The sequence below is a fragment of the Euprymna scolopes genome, chromosome 4 (genome assembly GCF_053919585.1).
Source record: "Euprymna scolopes isolate OS-2025 chromosome 4, ASM5391958v1, whole genome shotgun sequence".
Lineage (NCBI taxonomy): Eukaryota > Metazoa > Mollusca > Cephalopoda > Sepiida > Sepiolidae > Euprymna > Euprymna scolopes.
Genome location: NC_136485.1, coordinates 170,538,198 through 170,562,325, shown reverse-complemented (window position 1 = coordinate 170,562,325; position 24,128 = coordinate 170,538,198). Strand labels below are relative to the sequence as shown.

Genomic DNA, 24,128 nt, shown 5'->3' with positions numbered 1-24,128 from the left:
TCCTTCATGTATCCATCTATTTTCCTGGCTTCAAGGAACGAGATGTTTTTGGTATGTTTTATTGACACTTCCTTTTCTTTCTTCCAGATTCTGCATGCTCTAGCATAAGCAGGATGGTTTTCTCCACAATTTGCACACTTGCAATCAAGATTGCAGTCATTGACAGTGTGATCTGGATTTCTCTGGCCACATCTGCTGCACACTGCTCGTCCCCTACATGCATCCCCATGGTGCCCAAACTTCTGGCATTTAAAGCACCGAAGTGGGTTTGGTATAAAGGGTTCAACTTTTTCAACATTGAACCCAATTTTGATTTCTTTTGGGATAGTGGGTCTATCGAACTACATAATGTAAGTGTTCGTATGTATAGTCTGATTCTCTTTTTTTATTGCAATTCTTTTAACGTTTATTACTCCTTGGTTTTTAAGTTCTTTTGTTATCTCTTCAGTAGTGCACATTGATAGGTCTTTCGATTTTACTACACCTTTGGATGTGGATAAGTTTTGATATTTATGTTGTGGAAAGTTTTCATTCCTAGGAGAAAAGTGGCATGTTTTTCTCTTTCCACCCCCACCAGTAGGGTTTTATTTTTTAAAGTTTTTACAGTTTTTGGGGTAATATATGTCGATATAATTTTATGTATAATAAACAGTGATAAGTCAGTTATTTTGGTTTCTTCAGTGGATTCCAATACAATAAATTTTGAGGATGTTTGATGTAGTTCATTATCTGAACTATCCGAGTCGACGTGTTGGCACTTGGAGTTTTTATTATTGGTCATGTATATTTTAAATTCATTGCTTATGCTCCCCACCCACCTCGGAGTCCAATATTGGGGCATGTTAAGGGGGAAACCCATTCGCCTTGTCATGCCAGGGCTACATAAATAATATACATGTTCCAAATGGGAGCCATGAGCACCCATAATCCTTTAGTTACACAATCCAAGTCATTTGTGGTAACTTCTGGCACTATACAGCCATGTCATGACTTTAATCATTTGGCACATTTGACCCTAGCCACCGTCTTCTAACACATGGAAAAGAGGGGAAAATATGTATATCGTTTATAGTGGTACAGGGTAGAACTGTATTTGTTACGGTTTTTAATCAGGGTTTCCTAATGGGGGTCCGTACCACCCATAAAGGGAGGAGGCGTTGGCCAAATTTATCATATAGGGCGTCCCTGAAATCCTTAAAGGGGAACAGTGAAAGACAGAGCTTCTAGTAACATTACTAAGTTGTTTCTCAACCCATTTCTGTTGAGATTCACAATTCATGTCGAAACTGATTGCATCACACTTATTTTTTATTGTAAAAAATTAATTCAAGAATCACATCCATAATGTTGACAAAGTTTTATGAATATTCAAATTATTTTCACTTTAATTATGTACTACAATTAGCGTTATTATGTAAGGATGTATGTAAGTAGCAGGACCGTAGTATGCATCCTGTTCGGGGGGGGGGGGGCTGATTTTAGATTATTCACAGACTATGAATGAAACACCCCACAAATGAAAACAGCCGATAAACACAATTATATACAAATTTACAAGTCATTTCTTCCAGACAGCAATATCTTTTGTTGTCTGCTTACTTCATAGCAAATCTCAAGTAGTATATTTCAATCATCTTGATTGTTTTTATTCCATCAGCCATTATTGATCAGCAGAGTTAATATATTTCATATTATATGGATTCATCGAACTACCGCTCTTATCTGGATGTCATTTTTCACAACATTTCGGTTGATGTAACCTCCGACCTTCTTCAGGTGTATCTTGTTGAACTCGGGAATGTTTCTGTTGAATTCTGGAATGTTTCAGCCGGACTCGGAAATTTGGATGAAATTTCAAATGGAAACCTTTATTTACTTCGCAAGGGTAGTACACTCTTGTTCTGTAAGCCATGACTTGATAGAGGTCCTAAGTAATTTGACAAGATACACCTGAAGAAAGTTGGAGGTTACATAGACTGAAACGTTGTGGAAATGGCACTCAAGATGAGAACAGTAGTCCGATGAATTCAAACAGTACGAATAACCAATCCTCATCTCAAAAATTTGGAAACATAGAATTAATTTATGTTTAGACGATAAAAGTTAAGCACAACAAGTTCAGTTCAAAACTGGTTCTCAAACTCAAATTCAACATGAAGATTCCCGAGTTCGAAAAGATGCACCTGAAGATGATTGGAGATTACATTTATTGAAACGTCATGTAAATAACAAAAGAATAGTTATTCAAAGGATCTATTTCTAAAAATTCATTTCACATTTTATTAAAATCAAGCATTATAAAAGTTGTTGATGTGAGGTATAATAGAATTTAAAATAAATGCATTTTAGGTAAAAGCACGATTACGTACTTACTTGTCATGTCAAAATTAGTAAAAAGTAAAAGAATCACATAAAATGATTGAATAGAAAAATAATTACAAGTAAAAATAAAAAACATTGAATTGGTTAATATTGAAGAGTTCTTAAGATCCAGGGAGAAGTATCTGCAGTCTGTGATTTTGACCAAATAATTGTAATCCGACATGTCAAAATAGAAAATGACAGACCACTAATATCTGTGTTTTTGTAAAAAAAATAGCTAGAGCAAATCTTCTATGCGATCATATTTTTAAATGTGTATTAATTTCAACAATATTGTTTTGTTTTTTCACCTAAAATGTGTTTTTGAAAACCAATTATCAATATAAGTTATACATGAATGTGAGTAAAAATGAAATTAAAAAGAATATTTCCTGCACTTATCCATTATTTGGCTCTTTTGTTTGGTAAAGTTTTCATATCAGTCTTGCAATATGACATCTTCAGCGCACACAATAATATTTACAAATTTTCTATGTTTCGGACAGAATTTTAGTCTTATCTGGAAATTAATATTTCCATGGATGGTAACTGCATATTTAACAAACATTAAATCATGAAGGACATTCAATAAGTAATGTGCCTGATCCACTTTCAATTGTCTGATCTAGCTGAAAATTTGTATGTGCAATGATTTATACCTCTAGGAGTTATGTGGCAAATTACAGCTCTGAACTAATTGTGGTTTCTGATTCAACTGACTCAGGTATGAAATGGAGCCTGTGTAATGTTGCGCAGTGATCTGGTTTTTGTATTTTAAAAGTTCTTACCACAGGAGACTTTTTATAAAATGAAAGAAACATATGGTAATGACGTGGCATTATATGACCTTGTAAAATGTTGACATCATGAATTCAAACCTGGCTGGAAATTCAATATGGTAACTGCATATTTATCAAACATCAAATTACTAATGTTAGAAAGCTTATATGAAAAAAAAAAAAAAAAAAAAAAGAAACCACTCATTTAAAAAAAAAACTGTAACCTTCGAGTTTGATAAATTATTTACAATTTCTCTACTCATATTCATTTAGATAAATATATTTCACCAGATCAAAATCGCATCAACAATGTACAAATTCAGAATGAGTAAAATATTTTCTTTTTCATCAACTTTAATCTTAACTTTGTGGAACACATAAATGATATCACCATACTTCTTTGATATTTCTAATTATTATAAAGTTTAGAGATAATATACATCCAACCCATCCCAACATACTGGAATCTTAATAGGAAATTATCAAATCAATGCTTATCTTTATAAGAAGGGGGGGGGGTAATTTTTTTTTTTTTTTCTTTTTTTACAAAGGAGTCACCACTTATCAAAGCCCGCAGGCCACTTGAGGATAAGGGTTAATGAGTGTATGGTTGTCAATGGTATATCATAACAATCGTTAGTAGTGGAAATTTGATAAATTGGATTACTTAAAGGGACGGCTCATCAAGAATTTGTTCACGTTGGACTTGAAGACAACCATATTTTAGTCAGCTGGAAAGCAAGGTAACAGAAGAGAGTTCCACAGGCGTGCAGTTCTAAGAAAGAAGCTTTGTTCATGGAATCTACGTTTAAGTTTTGGCATAGATAAAGAGTGGTCGGGCAAATATTGATAGTGGTTTCAGTTAGACGAGTGTTTTTTGTGAAAGTTTGGCAAGCACTCTAGTATTGGAATTTTAGCTAGACACATGTACAGACGCTTGTGAATTATTATAGGGATGAGATTTTAGAAACTACTATTATGATAACTACAAAGAGCGTTTCAAAAGTAATGCCTCCTATTTTTTATTCTGCCCAAATTGATGAGCAAGGATTGCAAATTACATTGTTATGAAGACTGAACTTATGCATTTATGACCTGAAAATTTCATCATCAAATGTTGTGAATATTGACAGTGTGAAGCACTAAAAAAGCAACCCGTCATTGACGTGCATCAGAAGCAGAAAAGGGTCATTGAATTCCTGGCAAAAATGCACTGAGAATGGTGATGACTATGTAGAAAAATAAATTCTGGGCACAAAAGGGTCGCTTGTTTTAATGGTACCATTCCAGTCTTTGTAGTTCTTTAACTTTTTGAGTTAGAAAAAAAAGAGTCTTTACTTTTGGAATGATCCTCGTACGTATTCAACAAGACAAAAGGAAGTCAAACCAATTGCAGGGGATTAGAATCTAACCAAGCAATGTTCCTGTACCAATTTAATGGGCATGGTTATAAAAGAAAAGCTTAGGTAATCTAATACGCACTTTTAGAAAATATTGCCTACATTTTTAGTTGTAAACGAATCAAATGGTTAAATGGAATAAGTTCAGGAATTTTTTTTTTTTCACATGAATAACTTTAGGAAAAATACCATTATTTATAAGCAAGTAAAAATGTGTTAAGTAAAAAATATTTTTTCCTAGTTTTCAAAGGTTTTTTAAAAAATTTATTCAAGGACTAGGAAAAGAATCAAATTATTTAGATAATGAAGGAAAATAAATAAAACAAAATAAATAAATAAAGCAAATAATACAAATCAAAAAAGTTGAATATTTTATACAAAATGATAAACATGCACTTTTGCTTCAGAGTTTTTTTTCTTAAAAAAAAAAAATGAATAAAAAAAATAAGGTACTTCTGCAGTTTACAGACCGTACTGAAATAATATTATTAATCAGAAATCGATTTTTAACATGAAGAGGAAGGAACTTTTAATTATTTTGTACTTTCACGTAACAATAAACAAAACATACTGCCAAAATTGAATTTAACTTGAAAATTCTATCTAAAAAATTCAGCACGGTCCATAAACTGATTGAATTATAAACAAATGAAATGTTTTGCAAAAAAAAAAAAGAATAGAAAGTTATATGTAGGACCTCACAACAGTTCAATAACATTGAAATTTTTTTTCGTTTAATGAAAATATATAAACAAACGAAAATGATTTGTAAATAAAAATGAGATTTTTAGAAATTATTGAAAACCTTTACAATGTTAATTTAAAATAATTCAGAAGTTAAGGGTTAATGTATTAGTTCTTCCACAGTGTGTGCAATCTATATAATTATAAAACTTAAATGACCTTGTAACGAGTGATGTAACCCACTTTCCGGTTTACAACATTAACCCATAACAATGTAAACAAATACACACAAATCGCTTCTTTTGCAGATTTTGACCTGCGCACTGAAATATTAACGTTATTATTTTGAAATTATTATTTAACATGGGAAGAGTGGGGTTTAAAATAACTTAAACGTAATACAGAAATGAACGATGTAAAAAAAAAAAAAAGCAGACAGTATTAACAATTGTTTATTTGGATAATTTAAACGCAAAAAAAAAAAACAGACAGTATTAACAATTGTTTATTTTGATAATTTAAACGCAAAAAAAAAAAGCAAAAGAACAATTGGGACGTTGAAATATTAATGTTATTATTTCGAAATTATTATTTAACATGGGAAGAGTGGGGTTTAAAATAACTTAAACGTAATACAGAAATGAACGATGTAAAAAAAAAAAAAAAAAAGCAGACAGTATTAACAATTGTTTATTTGGATAATTTAAACGCAAAAAAAAAGCAAAAAAGTCAGATATATCAAAATTTGAATATAACTATAATAAGTATTATGGTATCTGTTCAGTGCCTATAAGTATGGCCAACCACTTATAATTAAGTATCTGTAAATTTTTTTCCCCAAAAATAATCAATTATAATAAACAGAACAACTCTTAAAAATCTATCTATATTCTTTTTTCATTTTAATATACTTTCATAGAAATGTTTCTGTTATGTCAACAAAAAAAAGTATTTTCTTTACGTCACAAGTATCATGCTCATACATGAATTCCATAGCTAATATAACATACTGACCCAACGGGTAGTCTAGTATATATATATATATATATATATATATATTATACTAGCAGAACCTGTGTACCAGCGTTGCCTGGTGGAAGTATAACACAAAGGCAAAAGAGTTTTCCAGGAACAAAGTTTCTTTCCAAGAACTTATCTGTACAAGGCAATAACATCAAGATACTTCACAGATGATTACAACATCTGTTATTTCAAGTCTAATGTTAACCAATTCTTATCCACTTAATAAAATTCTGACCATTTAACCAAATGCGAATTACCAACCGACAAACTCATTAACTCCTTATCCTTGGGTGGCTTTTAAGTCTTGATAAGCAATTACATCAGTAAAAAAAAGTTGTTAAAAAAAAAAGAAAAAAAAAAGGAAATTATCACGAACTTACAGAAGATTCTAGAAAAACTGCCCATCATAGAATATTTTAATGAACTAGAAAAAAAAAAAAAAAAAAAAAAAAAAAAACGGACAAGTTTCACTGGGCAAGCTGATCAGAATTTTATATACATATATACGAGTAATTTTAATGTCTTTAAACTGTCAATCACAGAATACATAATAGACTTTAAAATAGTTTAAATTGTAAACATGTTTTGTTTTTGTTTGCAAATGATTCTAATTTGCTTTGAAAAATACAACTAAAATTTGTAAAATGCTGATAAAAAAAAAAAAAAAAGATGCAAAAGGCATTTACAGTTCTGTTTTTATTTTCATATTTTAAACGTGAAAAAAACTGTCGATTAAAAAAGAAGTCTTCATGAATTTGTTTTCATTTATTTACACTTGTGCAGAATTTTTAAAATCGGAAGCTGTAAACTGGATGGACAGTTTCAACACCTAAGCAAGAAGTTTTGAGTTTTATATTATAATAGATAATATATAACAAAAAAGAGGAAATAAGGTTTATCAGCAGAACAAATGTATAGGAAGTTGTTCACCAAGGTACACAAAGAGAATTAAAATAGGATTGTCGGTCAAGTTGTGGTAGTGATTTTAGACAAAAGAACCAGACAATAGAGGTCAATATATTTCAAGTTTGTGTGCAGTTTTTGGGAGTAGCAATGAGTTAGAGACAGTGTCTATTTTGGGACAGTTTAACGCAATTTGTAGTTTGGAGCAGATCAAGATGAGATGATGTCAAGTGATAAACATGGCCTCAGAACAGAAGATGTAGATCTGCACATTGGTGTTTAGAGGGCTGATAGGTATTTTGATGTTTATTATAGCTTTATCTGGATTTGAGTTTGGATGAAAAAAAAAAAAGGAGACGATCTTCGCTTTGCTTTGATACATGTAAGACTAGCCTTAGGCTGGGTGTCCGACATTGTCCGGGTGTGTGGAGGTGTGTGTTGAGAAAAAAAAAAAAAAGAAAAAAAGTGGTAGTAAGTCAAGTCAATCCAACTGATATGATGATTTGAAAAAATGGCTTGCAAAAAAAAAATCGACTTGTCCTTGTAGAAAACTGCCCAGTTGAGGGTGAAGGAATAAAAAGGAATAAATGTTTCTGGCCAATTTTTGTCGTCCGAGACGTCGAGCTTCAAGATGATACTGATCTCATGAAAATCTGTCACCTCTGTCGAAAATTTTAGGCAGACATAGAAACATAGACAGGTGAGATTTATATTATAGATGGCAGCTTGAGAATATAATATCAGTTTATTTTAGGGGAGGGAAATTTTTTTCTGATTGTCATCTTTAAAGTAAGTTTTTTTAATGCTTCTTGACTTGCTGATTTTTGTCTTTTCTGATCATGTCTTCCATTGTTTTGTTTTGAACCCTGTGTTTATTTTTTATTAATATTTGAAAGTCTCTGAAGCACAGCCAAATAAACAAAAGACTATTTTTTTGTTAATTGGCTGTTAAATTCATATAATGGTCACTGGGATGCAATTATATATATATATATATGTATATATATATATATATTCTTCAGAATTTGAGAGAATTTATAATTTCCACAGCCAGACAATGTCGCACCTCACAAGAGCATAGCAGCCAACAAACTAGAAGTTTAAAGCTCGAGTTCGCCCTCATTTTAGGCTCATCAGTTAGACACATCCAAACTCGTGATTTGAAACCCGAGCCTCTTACATGTGTTGGAGTGCTCACCTCATATGCAAGAGGCTCGAGTTTCAAATCCCGAGTTCAGATGTGTCTAACTGATGAGCCTAAAATGAGGGCAAAACTCGACTCTTAGACTTCTGGTTTGTTGGCTGCTATGGCTCTTGTGAGCTGTGATGTTGTCTGGCTGTGGAAATATATATATATATATATATATATATATATATATATATATATGAAAAAATGCCAATGCCAAATTTTATAATATTAAGAGGAACAGATGACCTGCTGACTGCTGGAGGACAGAAGGTGATAACATACTATAAACGGTAATTTAATGTTAGTAGTATGTTATCCTTTTTAATAATTAGGATCTCCTGATCACTGAAAAAGCAATGTAAAAAAAAAAAATGATATCGCTTTTAGGCCATACATGAAACTAAAAAGTAGTATCTGTTCTGTCTAAAAATGGTATGATGATATTGTGGGGTTTCTGTTCACGCTGGGCATCCATACAATGGAAATATGTCACAGGCTCTTATAAGGATATTAGAGATAAACCGTAATAACCAAATATATTCTGACACTGCATCAACCAGATTACTTAGATAAATACTTTTACAGTTTTAACGAAAGGGCTACAATAATATCGCTGAGTCTCCATTCATGCTGAACATCTACAGAATGCCCAGATGCATGAAAAATGTCACTGTGGAATTTCCACAGGTCCCACTAGTATATATAAATCATAGAGATTTTATCTGACAAATTTTTTAAAGGTAACAAATATATTGCAGATTGTGTCTCATTTTAAAATATCAGAAATATTAACTACTTTTAGAAATGGAGATGATTGCATTAATGGGAAATAATAAGTCCCCAACAAATAAAACAAATACCATGACTGGAAATTGAAACAGAAACCTTGAAATCTTCAGTTTGAGGTTCTATGTACTGACCTGTTTGGAGTTTCTAATGAATAAAGCTTAAACCATTACCTTAAAAAAATAATTATAGCTTTGGCAAGACGTCATAGACTTATAATTTACATCCTTATAGTGGAATTGAACGAAAACATTAGGGAAATTGATTACGTGTTGAAAGTAATAAAGAAAGTGACTTACACAAATGGGTGTATGTCTCTCTATCATGTTGGGTGATGGAATGAGGGAAGAAGAAAGAAAAGATCTTCATTTGTAGAAGACTCAGTAATATACATATGGCATTCATTTGCATAAGAGGACAGAAACTGTTATGAAAATGACAAGTTGGAAGCACGAGAGATTTTTGACAGCTGAGAGAGAGAATGGACGGTGGAAATTACAGTTGATGCTAGTCGTGGAAAAGCAGGAGTTCAAACAAATATTTTTCTTCATTTAATTTCTTCATTTTTTTTTCATTTAATCCAATTTCAAAACATGAAATCAAACATAAGCGATAATAATAATAATAATAATAATAAAAAATTTTAAAAAATGAATGGGTAAATATTATCAATAGTGTTGGGAATTATTTTGATAGATCAAAATAAATTATTTTGGACTATCTATTGGTGTTAAAACAATTTAATATATACTAGAATTTTTGCTTGCAATTCCAGTTTATTTAAATTTGATATTTTAGATTTGTTGGATTTAGCAAGAAAACTGAAATAAAAAGCATTAATAATAAATAAAAATTAAATTAGCTACAAAAAAATAAATTCAAACACAAAGCTAAAAGAGAAACAAAATACAAAAAAAAAAAAAAAAAAAAAGAAAAAAGTGAATGGAAAACAAAAACAAAAAAAAGCTGATAAAATTTGTATACTTACGCATGAGCTTTTTGTAATTCTTTCTGTTTTTGTAAACTGGCATCATTGTATTTGAGAACTCTTGTTTCTGGAACCCACTCATCCCAACTGAGAATAAAAAGATATTTGAATTAAAGAAAAACATTTCAATAATCATTAAAAAAACAAAAACTTTCGATTATAATGCAATCATTTTAAACACATGACAAATATGAGTGAAATCTTGTGAAATAAAAGATTATATTCAGCGAAAAACAACACAGAAATTCTTAACATAAACTAATTGTTATATCTTTTTGAACAAATGAAAATTATTTAGATTATTCAAACTGTTCTCATCTTGAGTGTTATTCGCATGTTTTGATTAATGTAACCTTCAATTACTTTCAAATGCATCTTGCTGAACTCAGGAATCTGCACAGAGTTTTGAATGGGACTTTTTATTTAATCCATGGGGGTAGTATGTTCTTATTTTGTTAGCCATGAACCGAGTAATTTGCAATTGTATTTTGGGTGTTGCCTGCACTGAGCATTGAACCTTCAACCTCTAGAAAGGTGTAACTTACAACTGAATTTTACCAAGTATTATATCCACTATGCCATGGGTCTATGGCTAAATGGGAACATATATCCTTGTGGATTAAATAAAGGGCCCCGTTCAGAATTCCGTACAAATTCTCAAGTTCGACAAGATTACATTGGCTGAAACGTTGTGCTAATAACACTCAAGATGAGAACAGTAGTCTAAATAATCCAAATAATCAATCCTCATCTAAAAAATTCAGAAATGTAATAAATAAAAAAATTGAATGTTTTTAACTGATTAATCAAATATTAATTTTAAATCAACACTAACAGAATTCTAATTATCACATCTTATTCGAGTTTGGAACAATTCATTTTGAAATGCATGAAATTTTAATCTTTGACGCCCAAAATAAGATATTTTTATCAACCTCAATAATCAAAAAGGTTCTATAACTCTAAAAATCATCGCCATGAAATGTATTTTTGCCGTTATTTCAATAAATTTAAAATGTTTTTGTTGATCTGAATGAAACTGGTAAATCTATTGTTCTTGATAATTTATTCCTGTGTTTAATTTATTTTTACTTTTGTCTTAGGAAGAGAATAAAAAAATGTAGTACCTGTTCAGAATTTCCCCCATATTAAAAAGAAAAATTAAAAAATCTGTAGGACGTACGTATCTGTGATGAAAAATAAAAATATACACTAAAAATCATGTAAATTAATCAAATAGTTTTATTTTTAAATAAGAAAATAAAATTTGGAGATCGAATGAAAACAAGGGAAATAACTCCAAATAATTCAAACTTACAAGATTTTAGAAAACGTTTAACATGACGGCATTGGAAAAACTCAAATCCACTTTTTCTTAAAAAATATCTCAACAATAATTCATACTTATTAGATTTATGCTGTAATGCCTACAAATTTCCATCGATTGTTTAAAAATTGTTCTCTTTATAAAAATAAAACTACTCAATGTAATTTTTGGAATATGATATTCTTTTTCTGTCATGGATACGCACAGCATGCAGATTTTTCTTTTCTTTTTTTTTTATTGAAGATCGGGTGAATCTGGACAAGGACCAAAAATGTAAAAGATTAAAAAATAATTGTAAGATTATGTCGACAATTGACATTTGATATTTGTGGTATTTTTTAATTTTGACATTTTTTCACCATAACAATAGAAAGGTAAAAAGATGAACTGCACAATCCGAATAATGATTGAAGAAAAAAAAGAAATAGGGTTGTTTTTATATGTATAATTAAACAATGAGTCACCAATTATCAAGGTTGAAAACCACTCAAGGATAAAGGTTAATGAAATGGATAGATCATCAGTTGAATGATGAAGAATATGATGAAAGGATTGAAAATGATAAATGGAATGAAGAAAATTTGATTGCTCATGAGAATGTTTTATGGCAAGTATTTATTGACGTTGAATTTGAAGATGATCATGTTGTAGCCTTCAAGAAAGTACTCCCATGGTAACATGCAACAACAGATGGCAAGTTCTGATTTGTGAAAATAGCCTTCACTTGTGAAATAACTATAAAATGATTGTCAGTACTTGGGCAGAATAAGGAATGTGGTATCATCAGAATTTTCTGGGCAGTTTTTGTAAAATGCTGGAAAGTGCCAAACAAAACTTGTTTTTTTTTTTTGTAAAAACGCTAGCCAATTTTTTTCAATGAAAAATATATTATGAAAATAATTCAAGGAAAAATTAATTAAAAAAAAAAAAAAAATGGAAAAGATATTCTTTTTTGTTGTTATGAAGAAAATACAATGAATGGACAATTTTTCTGAAACTTTTAGAAAAAAATTTTAATTGAAGAAAAAAAAAACAAAAAAAAAAAACGTAAGTTCCATGAATAAATGTTCAATTTTTGAATAACAAACACAAAATCAAAAAATTTTTTCATGATTTTTTTAAAAATTCAAATTGATATTTTTATAATAAACCAATGATAGGAAATAAATGTTTTCTTAAATGTTGTCGACTACTGAGATTTCTTTAGCTCAGTATTTCAATATTTTTTGGCATTTTACGTAAACTGCCCAGAAAATCCAGACGATAACATGGTCCTTATTCTGCATAAGCCTCTAATTTTCACGAGCAACAAAATATATGGGTTAGTTTCCCCATGTCAATCATTACTAACTCTTACGGTCCTTTACCATCCACTTAACAGGACGTGTTGGCTGTATTTTCAATAACCACATCGTATGAAAAATCAGCATCCTTCTAGTCACGCTGCCATGTTTGGTCATAACAATTTGTCTACTAAAAAAGGCATTATAAATATTTCAACAGAAAAACTAACCGATTTTTGATCATTCCTTACAGGACTGCAGCTTTGGATTTAGAAAATTTGTAATCTTAACTTCTGACTAAATTATTATTAGGTTACTTTAATAATTATAAAAACATTATCAGTAAAATTGCCTAGCAGCCATTTTCGGTCTTTATTAAGGTTAATGGCCAAGGGACATTACTAAAACTTTAATTCAAACAAGGAAAGAGTCAACAAAGTCTACCCCTTCTCCATGAATGGCTTTCTATATTTGCATGGCGATTTATTTTTTAAACCAAAAGTACTGGATGAATTAGTGTAACTTTGGACATACAATCTGTTAGAAGTTTATTCAGTACATTGCTGCTTCAACAATATTGTCAACTTTATTATATCATCCCATAAAGTTCTGCTCAGATTTTAATACTCTGAAATTTTATAGTAATCAAGTGATATCTAACCAAACAAAAGTTTATCATCAACAACTTTGAAGGTTTTGAAGCTTAAAAAAATGGGTGATAGTGATTCTCCAGTTTCACTCCAATAAAAAAAAAAAAACAAAAAAAAAACGAAAATCACATAAAAAGTTTGTTATTACGTGTTAGCTTAAAACAAGATAGTACACTAAAAATTACACAAATTTATCCAGTATTTTTGGTTAAATAATATTAATAATAATAAAAAAACATTATCATAACAATCACTTAGAAGCCATTTTCAGTTTTCATTGTTTCTGAAATTTTATACTAAACATGTTATAGCAAACTAAATACTTGTCATCCGCAACTTTGAACGATTCCTAAGCTAACACTAGAGGAAGACCTTCAATCTGTGGTGGAATGGGGACAAAAGTGGTTGGTCGCGTTCAATGCTGCCAAGACTAAACTAGTTTCATTCAATAATTACAAGCTACCACCTATAGCAATGGCCAACGACTCTTTATCTGAGAGTACATCTTTCAAACTCCTTGGCCTAACGTTCACAGGAAACATGAGTTGGAACAATTACATTGAAGGCATTGCCAGGGCCGCTGCAAGAAAGGTGGGCTCTCTCTACCGTGCTAGACAACTACTAACACCCGAAAGTATCCTGTACCTCTATAAGGCCACCATTCGCCCATGTATGGAGTATTGCTGTCACATCTGGGCTGGTTCATCTGCTACTAGTCTCTCGCTCCTTGACAAGGTTTAAAAGAGAGTCGCAAATCTGATAGGCCCTGAACTGGCATCTAAGCTTCAGCCTCTGTCCCATCGACAAAATGTTGCATTTCTCTGCCTTTTCTACAAGTATTTTAGGGGTGAATGCTCTGACGAACTGCAATCACTTGTGCCCCCACGACGTGAGCACCCTCGACAAACCCGACAGGCTGCTAAATCCCACCCCCACACTGTAGAAATCCCTAGATGTAAAAGATCTTTTTACTCCAATAGTTTCTTCCCCAGAACCGCTAGACTCTGGAATTCCATTCCATGTCCTTGCTTCCCCAACAGTACTGACATGCAGATGTTCAAGTGTAACGTGAACCGACATCTTGCTGCCCAAATCCCTACATAGTAGTTGTTGCCCCTGATAGTAGCCCCCTACACCAAAGTGGCAATTTGCCTTGTTTGGGGTGAAAATGTAATAAAAAAAAATAAATAAATAAATAAATAAAAAAAAAAGCTTAACAAATCGGTGATGATGATTCTCCAGTTTCATTCCAATATTTAAAACAACTCATAAAAAGAAAAATAGGACAAAAATTTTACTATGCTATTATTACATACTAGCTTAAAATAAGATAGTATGCCATAAATCATTTAATTTATCCAGTATTTTTCATTTGCATAATAATAATTATAAAAACATTATTAGTAAAATTGCTTGGCAGCCATTTTCTGCCTTTATTAAGGTTAATGGTAAGGGACATAACTAAAACTTTAATTCAAGCAATGAAAGTGTCAACAAAGCCTACGCCTTCTCCATTTTAAGAATGGCTTTCTATATTTGCATGACGATTAATGGGAAGTCATAGACATAACAAAAATCTTGCAAGTTTGAGTTATTGTTGAGTTATCTCCTTTGTTTCTTGAGATTATTTTTAAGATGGCAATGCGAGACAGCTGCTAGTTTTACTTCAAAGTTTAATTTTCCTAGTTAAAAATAAAACTATTTGATCAATTTACGTTATTTTTGAAATATGACATTTTTGTTCTATCACATCATACAGATTTTTTCTTTATTTTTGTTTTTAATATAAGGTGGAATTTTGGGTGAGAACTAAATTTTTTTTTTTTTTGAGATATTGGAGTTAATCTAGAGAAACAGTTGAATGCTTAATAAAAAATTAAATTGAAAGTTGCCTTCTTTGCAACAAAAATTTTATTTCTTTCTCTGGATAAGTTAAAAAAAAAAAAAAAAAAGACCAAAAACTATAAAATAAAAAAATAAATAGATTTACTAAATCCTGAATAATTACTGGGTATGCACAGCTAGTAGGAAAATATATTAGCTAGATCCATTTTTCTTGACTCATTTTTAATTAAATACAAAAAGAGTTGTCTCCCATGCAACAAAATTTGCATTTCTTTCTCGGGATAAGTTTTAAAAATGGGCAAACAAAGATTAAACAAATGGATTTACTAACATTGGGTATGTACAGCTAATACAAAAATATGACATACTGATCCAGAACCTGACCCAAGGTTGCGTCGGCATCTTCCAGCAATTTATGGTAAGCTGCCAGAAAAGCCAACATGGTTAGCCAATCAGCTGTAAGTAGAGGACAAATTTCAATTAAATAGAGCCATTGCAACAAGAAAAATTGCCCCCACAAGACTTAAATTTAAAAAAATTGCCTCACAAGACTTTATTTTAAACTTTCCTAGGAATAAAAAATAAACTTTTCTGATACTTTTCTCAAAAGAAAAGAAATTGTTTTCGATCATAGTTGTTTCCATGAAAAAAAAAACAAAACAAATCTTTCCATAACATTTATTGGGTGGGTTTCTAATAATATTCTGTTTCATTTTTTTTTTAATTTTTAACCCATTATTGTGATTTCAAAAAGGTAAGAATCATTTTGCAGCCATTTTTTCTTGTTCTCACAAGACACTACTTGTTTTTCGAACAGAATAAACATTTTAAAGTAAGTAAAAACACTAAAAACTTATCCAGCTAAGTAGAAGAGTATCTTATCTTGCCTTTGATAACATTTGCTACATGTTTGTGGACGACTTTTCCATGCCCTTGTCTATTGTAAGACCCCATTTAAATTGAATAAAAACTTTAGATACTTTCCATGAAAAAAAAAAAAAAAAGAAAAAAAGATTTTCATTCATAGTTGTGTCGATGATTTTTTCTTATAAAATAAATTCTTTGAAATATGTTACAAAAAAATTAATATACTTTTCTTAAAAATAAAAAACATTCCTTTTATAAAATTAAACTAACAGTAAGTCTTATGAAATTTTGATTTCAGCATTTTGAATTTATTGTCTGACAGAGTTTGCATCAACCTTTTTCTGGCTACTTATCATAAACTGCTGGAAAGTGCTGACGTAACTTGGATCAAGTTCTGGATCAGTACCATACATATATCAGATATGGGATTAAAGAAACATTGAAAGATTCATTAAATGGAGAGTTATCAAGCTATAAAAAGCTCAACATGTGGGGTGGAGCATATACATCTAAAAAGCCTGATGAGAAGCATTAGGCTTTTTAGATGTATAGCTATAAAGAGCATTTATAACCTCTCCTCCCATTGATGTTTTCCCTATTGAACTGACAAATTCATATATATCATTATATTTTTTATCTTGTATGATTTACATTTTTATGTCTGTATATGCAATCTTAAAGTTTTCTTGTTCTTTTTTCCAGGGAATATTCTTAAGACAAATTTTTGTGATCTAACATGGCAGTATTTTTGCTGTATTGGACATCCGACCGTTTCGTAACAAAGAATGCATAACAGCAAATACAAAAATGGGTTCAAAGGTTAGAAATCGTAGCATAAAAAAATGGTGCATGACATTTTTTTTACCGCTGAATGAAACACGGATGAAAAAAATGAAAAATAAAAAAAAAATTATATGAGAGGAAAACCACACAAAAAAAATTTATATGAGAGGAAAACCACAAAAAAAAATTTATATGAGAGGAAAACCACACAAAAAAAATTTATATGAGAGGAAAACCACACAAAAAAAATTTATATGAAAGGAAAACCACAAAAAAAAATTTATATGAGAGGAAAACCACACAAAAAAAATTTATATGAGAGGAAAACCACACAAAACAAATTTATATGAGAGGAAAATCACACAAAAAAAATTATATGAAAGGGAAACCACAAAAAAAAAATTTATGAGAGGAAAACCACACAAAAAAAATTTATATGCGAGGAAAACCACACAAAACAAATTTATATGAGAGGAAAACCACACAAAAAAATTATATGAAAGGAAAACCACAAAAAAAAAGAAAAAAGATTTGTAAACCATTTAAAAAAAAAATAGATTAAGTCAGAAAATTATTTTATTGAAGTCGTTTTAGAAAAATGATAAGTATGCATGAAGATTTTGTAGAAGAAAAAAATTTTTTTTCATTAGCAAATTATGAACTTTAAATTTTGCTATCTCTGGTGAGACCAATTGTGCACTGACAAGAACATTCTCGTGACAGTTTTCTGAACCTTACTACTTCCAGGCTGGTTAGTGTCTAGTAAGCGTTCAAGCCATTTGAGTAAGTAATAAACTTGTGCCTGTTTTACAAGTATTTCAATGGCAAGTGCTCTGACAAACCCCGAGCACTAGTACTTTCTCAACGACAACACCCTCAACAAACCCGACAAGCAGCAAAATCCCACCCCATACACTGTAGAAATCTCTAGATGCTGTAAAACCTTCTACTCAAATAGCTTTTACCCTCGGGTTACTGCAGTCTGGAATTCCCTACCGGCTCCTGCTTTCCTGACTGTACTGACATGCAGAAATTCAAATGTAATGTGAACAAACATCTTGCTGCCCAACTCTATAAATAGTATCTCTACAAATTTGGTCCTAAATAATAATTCAGTACTTAATAGTAACTGCAGATTCTCTACTTATATACAAGGTGGAATGATAAAATCGTCACTCTAGAAAAGACAACATGATTCCATTTCCATTTGATGAAAATCGGTTTTCTTTTTTTATTGCAGACCATCTACTAATTGGCCAATTGTGTACAAATCACGAGTGATAAGAGTCTTCTATCATGTCTGTAAGTGACACAATCTTCAATGAGCGAGATCAGAGATGCGCCACTGTACAACTCCTGCTCTCTATCGATCCAAGTTATAACAACAGGACCATTGCCAGCATCCTCAACATGCAAATCCATATAGTTCAATGCACAACTCAAAGTTTCTGGCCACAGTTATGCTCTTTGGTGTGATTTCAAGTGAGGGCTACATCATGCCACCTTACATCTTTGAAGTTGCCTTGAAAGTCAACACTAAAGTGAACCTGGATGTGCTGAAGAGTGTGGTGATCCCCTGGTGCGATTAGGTGGCCACTGGCAAACCCTAGGTGTGTCAGCAGGACTCAGCGCTGACCTACAAGTCCAAAGAAACTCAGGCTTAGCTTCAGGAGTACTACAACTTTGTACCCTTCTCTCACTGCCCCTCCCCTCAACTTGAACCCACTGGACTACTTCACAGCCTGATTACCGTCATCTGCCAAGTATTCACCAAGCTCCTGCCGGCACTTGTGGAAAAGGCATACTCCTAGCTCCGGACCCACATGAAGGCAGTAATTGAGGCTGAAGGCGGTTACTACATAATCAAGTTACCTGAATTGATTTTTTCAATAGAAGTTTTAAAATAAAGCTGGAGTGTTGTTTTTTAGGTCGACAAATTTATTGTTTCACTCTTTTGTATAAAAGGCAATTTATTGTTTCACCGTGGCCTTCGTTATAAAGATGGCCGGCCAGCTGAAAAAATGACGTCATCGCCGAGGTCCCAACAAGCAAGATATGTGGAACTCTTAGACTGTCAATAATGAACAGTAATTTTTACAGACAGCATTACAAAACTTCAAAATTGGATTAAAATAAAGAAATAAAGAAAGAACACGATGATTTATACTGAAACTCATCTAATATTAATAATAAAAAAATAATAAAAAAAACACAAGTTGTTTGTTTAAGTATTATAAGCAATTGAATATTTCGTTGTATTATAGATTTTAAAGATTAGAATGCGTTCTTTAATTACTTATAAATTACATTTTAAAAAAGTGAAGGAACACGATTTGATTTGTAGTAAACTTGAAGTTTATTTAATATAATTAAATGAAAATTATGCATGTAAGATTATGAATATTTGAAGCAGAACACAAGCAAAACATTTGATATGAGTTAAGACAATAAACAAATTAAAATTAAACTATTTTTTTAATCAAAATGAACAATATTTTTTTAATCAAAATGAATTTTTTTTTTTAATCAAAATGAATTTTTTTTTAAATCAAAATATTTTTTTTTAATCAAAATGAACAATATTTTTTTTTTAATCAAAATGAATATTTTTTAATCAAAATGAACAATATTTTTTTTAAAATCAAAATGAATATTTTTTAATCAAAATGAACCACAATATTTTTAAATGCAAATGAACCACAATATTTTTTCAAAATCAAAAACAATATTTTTAATAAATTCATGAAATATTGCACAGTAAAAAAAATAATTAACCTAAAGAAAAAATCATGTTTCTTATTTAAGATTATTTCACCACATAACAAAAATAACATGCAAAATCATTTTTTTATATCCATATTTTCAGTTTGTTAAAATGCGTGGGTTTGTATTATTGTACACATAGATTCGAAAAAGTTGTCAAAAAACAAATATATAACAAATAAATGTTATCAAAGGCAAGATAAGTTACTTTTCTACCTAACTGGATATATTTTTCGTGTTTTTATTCAATGTAACATGTTTATTCAGCTCGAAAAACATACAGTGTTTACCGATGTATTCGAAAATTCAAGATGGCGTCTGATTCTCTCTTTAACACGGTAAGTTTGGGAAAAGGTTTTATAAATACAAAACTGGATAAAATGCTGTTAAAAACTCGCTCAATATATGTTACCGTGACATAGGTTGACATATATTCGGCGGGTTTTTAATAGTATTTTGTATAGTTTTTTATTTATAACACCTTATCCCAAACTTACCATGTTAAAGAGAGAATCAGACGCCATCTTGAATTTTCGAATCGGTAAACACTGTATGTTTTTCGAGCTGAATAAACATGTTACATTGAATAAAAACACAAAAAATATTTGGTAGAAAAGTAACTTATCTTGCCTTTGATAACATTTATTTATTATATATTTGTTTTTTTGACAACTTTTTCGAATCTATGTGTACAGTAATACAAACCCAATTACGTTAATGAAATGAACTGTAAGACCACGAGTGAACACGCATTTTTTTTTTTAGTTTAGTTTCATAAATATATATATATAAAAATAAGTATTTTTAAATTTTATCTTTCTAGCTTTAAAAAAAAGTTTAAAAATTTTATCAGCCGGCATAATTTATTTTTAAATATTGAAAAATTTCAGGAAAATTAATTTTTGCTAGATTTTTAAAACGTGTGTCAACAGCTTAAAAAAATCGTCTCTTCAAAAGAACGTGTTTTAAAGAGTCGATGTTGTCTCGCATTTTCATTAGTTTTGTATGCTGTAAAAAATTTTTTTTTAATATTAGCAATTTATTTGAAGCTTCTTCTTTTGAATGGTAAAACATTTAGGATGATAATATTGAATTAAATTATAGTTACATCGTGTTAAATACAGGGGGGGGATCACGTTAAAACTTACTTTGCTGAATGGAGATGGTGTAAAATCTTTTTTTCTTTTTTACTGCATTATAATTCTTTATCTTTCGGAAATGAAAATACTGTCACTTTTTGGTCCTTTACGATAATTTCCTCGGCAATTTGGAACGATGCACCGTGAAGGGATTTTAATAAAAAAAGAAATATTACACTGACTTCAAGACGTTACGAGTTACGAGTGACTACCGGTATCAAGCAACTAAGGGACTATCCGTGATGATGTCAGCAGATTAAATTATTTTTGCCCACCGGTCATCTTGTCTTTTAAGACGGTCTTGGTTTCACTCTTTTGTATAAAAGGCAATTTATTGTTTCAAAATTGTATAAAAGGCAATTTTATTGTTTTGAAATTGTAGAAAAGGCAATTTTATTGTTTTGAAATTGTAGAAAAGGCAATTTTATTGTTTCGAAATTGTAGAAAAGGCAATTTTATTGTTTCAAAATTGTATAAAAGGCAATTTTATTGTTTCACTCTTTGTATAAAAGGCAAATTTATTGTTTCAAAATTGTATAAAAGGCAATTTTATTGTTTCACTCTTTGTATAAAAGGCAAATTTATTGTTTCAAAATTGTATAAAAGGCAATTTTATTGTTTCACTTTTTGCATAAAAGGCAAATTTATGGTTTCAAAATTTTATAAAAGGCAATTTTATTGTTTCACTCTTTGTATAAAAGGCAATTTGTTGTGTGTGCGAGTTTGTTCCCTATGAACTTCGAAATGATGGAGTTGATATTTTTTTAAATTTCACACAAATGTATTTTATGTGTCTGGGAGTGTTCTTAGGTTTTGTATCAGAATGCCTCTGATAAGTATCAAAAAAGTAAGTCATAAAGAATAATATAAAACATAAATAATAAATCTACAGAAAGATTTGCAAACGAGTGCGTTTATGGGAATTTATCTATGATAGACTGTTCTGATAAGTACTTTCTGTCGATTCTGGGTTTGTTTTTGTTTTTTTTTATGATGGAAGAAATAGCTTTTGCCCATGAACTACCTTTTAAGACTTGTCCTGCTTACTTGAACGCATACAGTATTGAGTCAAAAGAAAAAAAGAAAAGAAAAAAGTGACGAGTCAAAAAAAAAAAAAAAAAGAAAAAAAGAAAAAGAGCCTGTTTAAAACAAAGGAGAAGATAAAAAAAAAGGAGATGAAACGGATAAAAATTTTCACCACTAAACACTAAAAATAAGGAGACAAATTCAGAGATAGATAATATTATCACGCTTTTCAAGAGACAGAAGAATTAGGTGCATGTACAGTATAATACAATTTCAAACCAACGCATTTCAGGTAAAAACACTATGATAGATTGTTCTGTGTCATGTTGAAATTTGTAGAATTTCCAAAAATCGCAGAAAATGCTAGAGCAGAAAAATAATTACAAAATAGGATTCATTAAATTATCGAATTTATCAAACGTTTTAATGTGAAATAGTCGTGTGACCAATTCTGTATGAGAAACTAACTTATCTCCCTTACTTTCCTTAACATTAAGAAATAGAAAATGTCCGACCAAAATGTCTATGATTTTTTGTGAAAAATCATCTAGCACATCTACTGAATAATTTATTGTAATTTTTATAATTTATACCAATTTCAACATGACATGTATCTGTGTAATAATGTTTTCACTTGAAATGCGTTTACTTAACATTCCATCATACTACATAAGCCCAAAGAATCATGATACTCGTAATGTAAAAGTGACGCACGTTTTATTTTGCTTTATTAATTATCGGATCAAATATTACACGTGGAACTATGAATAGGCATGATTTGTAAACTAAAAAAATAAAAATTCATTGAATAGAGTGAATTGAAAAGATAGTTAAGGAAAACTAAAATGTATTTATGGGATTTAAATTTTAACATTCAGTAAAATTACTAATTTTATCGAAAACCTTTTTCTTTTTTTTTTAAATATAACTCATTCCATCAATTGAATTAACCTTCTTATAATTGTAAATATTTTCTTCCAAGAAAATATAGGCGAGGGTGTTTTAATTATTTCCAGTCAAACAACATTGCAAGCCTACACGAGTCATGACAGCCAACAACCAAGAAGCCCAACACTCAAGTTTCACCCTCATTTGGGCTTATCAGTGGGACACATCTAAAATCAGGATTGCACACAAGGCAAGTACTCTGCCACTTGAGCAACCATGCCACACACAAGAAATTCTATTAACACAGATCAAGCAAATCACAGCAAAATTTTACTATGGAAAGAAGCTACTTCATCTCTCACATTCTGAAACTTCTATTACTAATTGCTCATTAAGTTAGCATATTGGATGACATTGTCCTAGCAAGTGTAAAATTCCAACTTATGAGACATCGGCTCGGGTTCTCATTGGTTGGATGACAACATCCCTTGTTTGAGATGAAGTAAGTTCATTCCATAGTCGGATTTCACTGCAGTTTGCTTGATCTGTGTTAATAGATTTCCTTGCATATGTCGCATTTGCTCATGTGGCAGAGTATTCATCTCACATGCAAGAGACTATTTCAAATCCTAAGTTCAGATGTGTTCAACTGATGAGCTCAAATGAGAGAGAAACTCAAGTCTTGGACTTCCGGTTTGTTGGCTGTCATGGCTCATGTGAGTTGTGACGCTCTTTGACTGTGAAAATAATTCTATCATCTCCCACATTCTGAAAATTATATATATCTATATATATAAAGTAGTAGCGTTCGTGTGTATGTGTGTACAATTCTCCTACAGCTCACACCACTAGACAGATCATAACCAAACCTGGGATGATGATGGTCTCCCACCTAGAGATGGTGCACACCATTTTTCAAGGTTACGGTCAAAGTCATAGCCTAAGTATATATCCTTCAACCAACACAACTGGACCGATCATGACCAAACCTGACATGATGATGGTCTCCGACCTAGGAATGGTGCAAACCATTTTTCAAGGTTAAGGTCATATTTAGTGTGGCTCTTCATAAACTCCCCCACCTTGGGATGGTACACACCAAGTTGGAGTTCATCATCATCCCAGGGCCCCTCAACCAATTAAACAAATGTTAATCATTGTGATTCTTTGTAATTGTTTCAATTTTTATGTGTAACAATTTAAGTGTCAACTTTGATATAACCTATTTGCTTTAAAGTTCATGGTTGGGTCTAGTCACTTCAGGAAGTAGTTAAAAAAATTCTAAACACCATAAGAAATAGTTGCTCTTACAATATCCACTTACTGTAAGGGTGCCCACTAAACAAGTACCCGAGCATATAACAAAGTCCCACAGAAAGCATGGGTATCTTTGCTAGTACCATAAATAAAACAATATGAATGTGACTTTGGAATGTTTAAGTTA

At 30.8% G+C, this 24,128-nt stretch overlaps 1 protein-coding gene across 10 annotated transcripts in view; it reads right to left on the bottom strand.

Moving 5' to 3' along the window:
* The window catches only part of LOC145270233 (mortality factor 4-like protein 1), a 139,114-nt gene that overhangs the window by 74,065 nt on the left and 40,921 nt on the right, over positions 1–24,128 (bottom strand). For all 10 annotated transcript variants that reach the window (XM_080125870.1, XM_080125875.1, XM_080125884.1 and 7 more), the window contains one exon: positions 10,114–10,200. In XM_080125870.1, coding sequence (XP_079981996.1) covers positions 10,114–10,200 — 87 coding nt within the window. The remainder of the gene's footprint in view (positions 1–10,113; positions 10,201–24,128) is intronic.